This window comes from Aptenodytes forsteri, unplaced genomic scaffold (assembly GCF_000699145.1).
Source record: "Aptenodytes forsteri isolate BGI_AS27 unplaced genomic scaffold, ASM69914v1 Scaffold63, whole genome shotgun sequence".
NCBI lineage: Eukaryota > Metazoa > Chordata > Aves > Sphenisciformes > Spheniscidae > Aptenodytes > Aptenodytes forsteri.
This window is the reverse complement of record NW_008794709.1, coordinates 2196895-2201322: the sequence shown is the minus strand read 5'-3', so window position 1 is coordinate 2201322 and position 4428 is coordinate 2196895. Positions and strand designations below refer to the sequence as shown.

General features: G+C 40.1%; 1 protein-coding gene across 1 annotated transcript in view; it reads left to right on the top strand.

Annotated features, from left to right (window-relative positions):
* Positions 1 to 732: 732 nt before the first annotated feature.
* Positions 733 to 4428, top strand: part of MYLIP (myosin regulatory light chain interacting protein) — a 15562-nt gene continuing 11866 nt past the window's right edge. The window contains exon 1 of the mRNA XM_009273714.1: positions 733 to 920. Within this exon, the coding sequence (XP_009271989.1) occupies positions 838 to 920 (83 nt within the window). The 5' untranslated portion in view covers positions 733 to 837. The remainder of the gene's footprint in view (positions 921 to 4428) is intronic.

The following is a 4428-nucleotide window of genomic DNA, read 5'->3' as shown; positions in this document are numbered from 1 at the left end:
TTGCTGCATCCCCCGCCTCGGGCTCTCCGACCCTTCTACCTTCTCCTTTATAGCGCCTGTGGGAAGGGCGGGCGGGGGAGCCTGGGGAAGGCCTCGGCCTCATTGCTGCAGCTTGCTCTAACTGTCCCTAGGGTGGGGGGCACGAGTGGGACCCACCTGGCCGGGGTGACGCCGCCCGGGCGGCGCCGAGATGGTCCCCGTGGCCTGCTGGGGCCGTGCTGGCTGAAGCTGGCGTTCACGCCCTCCCCCCCCCCCCCCGCCTCGATGTGGCTGCGGCGGCTGCCGTGAGGATGCCGGAGAGAGCCAAATGTAGCAGCCCAGTCTGTTGGTGGCATCTAAATAAAACTTGTGGGTTGTACTTTTTTGTTCCTTCTTGCCTAGAAAGTGCTATTGGCTGTGGTGTTCAATAACAGATACTCTCCTCGTTTGGAAATCCACTGACCCTCTTAAGTGCCTGTCCTGGGAGCAAGAAGGGGGGATGGAATTTGGCCATGGAAGTCCATGTGGTTTTCGGCTAGTGGAGAAATTCCCACTTTATTCTTGGTATTTGTCTACATGCTGTTTTTTATGCAACTTAAAATCCAAGTAATTAAGTTATCTTTTGTATAAAGATGCTTACAGCAGGATTTTTTATTTGTTTTAAGTGAGCAGTCTGAAACAATACTTGGTTCAGGTAATATTTTTCATCGTTGTGTTGTAGCCTTATTATAAAGAACCTCTTTCTTTCAGGTTTGCAGAAGGTTGGGAATTATAGAAGTTGATTATTTTGGACTGCAGTTCACTGGCAGCAAAGGGGAGAATCTGTGGCTGAATTTGAGGAACAGGATCTCGCAGCAGATGGACGGTTTAGCCCCTTATCGATTGAAATTAAGAGTCAAGTTTTTTGTAGAGCCGCATCTTATCTTGCAAGAACAGACAAGGTAAGGTAAAGATGGTTGTAAGTAGATTTAAGTTATTATTTTGTTTTCAATTTCTGTAACTTATGAAAGTGATTACACACTGGTTTTATTTCTTCCATCTTCTGGTAATCTTGCTTGACTTTTCTGTGTAGTTTTAAAACCTTAGTGTTATTTAAACATTCCTTTTTTAAAAAAAAAAGACTGGTAATATTGTAAGTATTGTGTAGCTACCAGTAAGTAGTTAGTGTAGGTAATTCCATGAGTGCTTAGTCCTGGAAGTGGAAGAAACTAAGCTACCAGTAGCAAATTATTTATATGGTATTTGTATGTCCGATAGTAACCCCTGTTCAGTGGTGTTACTCTAGGTCGTTCTAAACCACTGGTACAGAAAGGCAGGAAACAATTCCTCCCACAGAGCAAAAAACTTGCTGAATTCCTTTTTGTCTGGTATTGTGTTACAGTAACTTCCAAACAGCTACAGGCCCTTTGAGGCTACAAAAGAAACAGCTGTTTCACTACTTCTGTGGCCAGTCCTCTTAACGAAATTGTTATACTGTTAGCCAGTCCTAAGAATTAGTCTTCTAAGATTGGTAGTGAACATTTGCTTTTACTCCTTGAGTTTGATTACCACATGAATTGCAACTGAGTTATCTTTAAAGAAAACTGTGCATATATATATTTAATGCTGACCTTTCAACTAATTTTTCCTGTTAGTTTTAGATAGTATAGTTAATATAAATGGGGCAAATTGAAATCTAGTCTCTGTATGATAATGCCAAAACACGTTTTCACTACTCACCTTAACTTGGTACTTTCAGAATTAAGACCATGGATACAACACAGTTGTTCTGCACAGAGTATTTGCCTAAAGAATTTGGTCAGAGGCTGACAGCATGATTTGGTGTTTATTTCATAGGAAAAAGCTCTTGAGTTAGGAGCATGCATATATTGTTTTATTTTTTTGAACTCATGTGCAGAGGAGAGGCTTTTGGGGAGCAGTGGTTTCAGCTCATCAATCTGGTTGAAGTTTTCAGAATGCTATGGAGTTAGACCATAGTTGTCCTATATAATAGCTTTAGTTAGGCAAATGCATTCTAACCAAATTCCAGTTTTGATGTACCTTACTTTGGAAAAATAAATTCTACTATCTGTGGCATATCTTTGGGCTCTTTTTGAGCATTTTCCTTAAAGAAACTCATCCTCTTATTTAATTAAATATTCTCAATGAGAATAAGTATAAAACCAAATAACGAAGGATTTTTATGTAGAACAAAAGGAGCAACACAGTTTCATACCTGATGAGGCAGAAGAGATTACCCCGAGCATGTTGGATGTGTCTCCACACACAGACCAAATCAGAGTGAATCTCAAACCTAAAGCTGATATGATTGGCATTTTTATGCTATCCTTGATGGATGTTTGTTCAACTTTGCAAGGTTTTTGCAGACACCTGTGTTCCTGCCTTCAACACTGTCAATGCAAGACTTGGCAGGTTGTGCAAGTTAATAGGGAGCTTGAACTGGTGAAACATACCCCTAGGGCCTAAAAGACAGGTTGTGTAGCTAAAATGTAACAGAGCTTGTATATGTATATCAAAGTAGCAAGTAGTTCTCCACTATAAAGATGACTTTAAAAGGTTGTAGGTGGGACAAGCTTGCTTTCATGTATGAATTGACAGTTCTAAAACTAATGTTTTTAACAAACAATTTTAAAATTGAGGCTCAGTCATCGGGAGAGACCTAGTAAAATTCTGCTCTGGAGATAATTACTTATAATTTTGGAGAGCAACAGGCATTGAAACTAGTATTTAATGTCATTCTGTCTTGGAAACGAATAGTCCTGAGGCTTCAGCTAGGCTGTTCAGTCTACACCCTGAGTATTTTTAGTGTTCTTGCTAAAAACAAATACGAGTTGTAAAATAGTTTGCAATAGCTGTCTTTTAGTTGTGTATGCCCAGTAGTCTACATGTAGCAGACCTAGAATTCCATAGTGCCTGTGGTTAATGTATATTTCTATACTGTTGACACTGAGTTTTAGCAGATTTACTCTTTTTTCCTTCTTGGGTCTGCTTGAGGATTTACATATGCACATAACTGTACATTCATATTTAGTTTGCATGTAAGCATGTGTGGTGTCAAAGAGAAGACACACAACTTGTTAAACCTGTCACTGAACTTTAAATCAATAGGTATATCATAGAATTGCAAGGATTAGCTGTACAGTTACAGCTGATACCTTGTTTCTTACCTTTACTTGCAAAGTTGGTGGGCTGGTCAACAAAGAAATAGTGATGGGGGTATCCTTGGTTTCCTTTAGTTGTCCACAACTGATGTATAGGGTGTTTCTGGCAGAGCTGTTGCCTTCTGGTCCCTTGCGTGAAGAAGACTGAGGAAGCCTCCCAGTCTTTTATTTGCTGCCTCTGATGCTGTTTTTACATATAAATTAGATACATGTTGAGACTGCTTTTGAAATCTGGGAAGCTGCAAGTAATTCTAAATTTTGTTGATATGCTTCACCATGATTAATAGTGAATGTTGTGACTGGGTTGTTACAAGTTTTTTTTTCTATATACTTTGGAAGCTTTGTCAACCCCAGTAGTACTGCTTCATTAGAGATCCTTGTCTTGCACTTAAACTTAAAACTCAGGTGTATGTTTGTAGCAATTTAATGTTCAGGTTTCTACATGCTATATGAAAAGCTGATCTGGCAACTGAACATCAACCTCTGCTTCTGTTATCTTTAATCAGTGTGCAATCCAGTGGAAGATCGCAACCTCATGCGTTTTAATCTTCTTATGCAAGGGAGCCTTCTTGCTACTGAGTGCAAAGGCAGAGCAGGTTTTAATTGTACCTTTGACCCCTGTGGCAACAAACTAAGTGCTTTGTGAATGGGAGAATTGCATGGGGAGGGGGAACTTCTTAACCTCAATTCCTTTCCTTTTACAGGGTTAAAAGTGGTTTATTTCTGTTGTTCTTTGGATCTCCATTTCTAATTTTTTATTTGACTGCCTGGTACTGAATTTCACCACAGGGTTTTGTAGTTTAGAATTGCTTTCAGTGGAATGAAAGTGCTTCAGTGCAAGAATGCTATTCAAATTTAATCTGCTGCTGTCAACTAGAGTTTTACAAACAAGTCTGAAATGTGAACAGTGTGCTTGTTTAGAGGAGCTTGAATAACTGTACGGTTTTTTGAATGGAAAATCACATTGGCTTGAGAAGGACTGCTATCTTTTTGGTCACAGGTAATGTGGTGGTCCAAGACCTAGCTCATAAGCTCTGGCTTATGTCATGTTCGTTCTCACTGTTTTCTCTATTTCTCCATAGGTAATGAAACAGTTAGTAAAAGAAAAAAGTAAAAAGCAGGGGTTTTGTCAGAATGATTTATGGGTGGTTTTTGTATCGAATTTTATGAAGCGTTGAATTACAGTGAGGATCCGGCACTTGGAGAAGTGATTACGCTTCGCTAAGGAGCATTTTCGGGAGGCTTTTTGACTGGGACGGGGAAGGGGCTGGCGGTGACCCCGACAGGC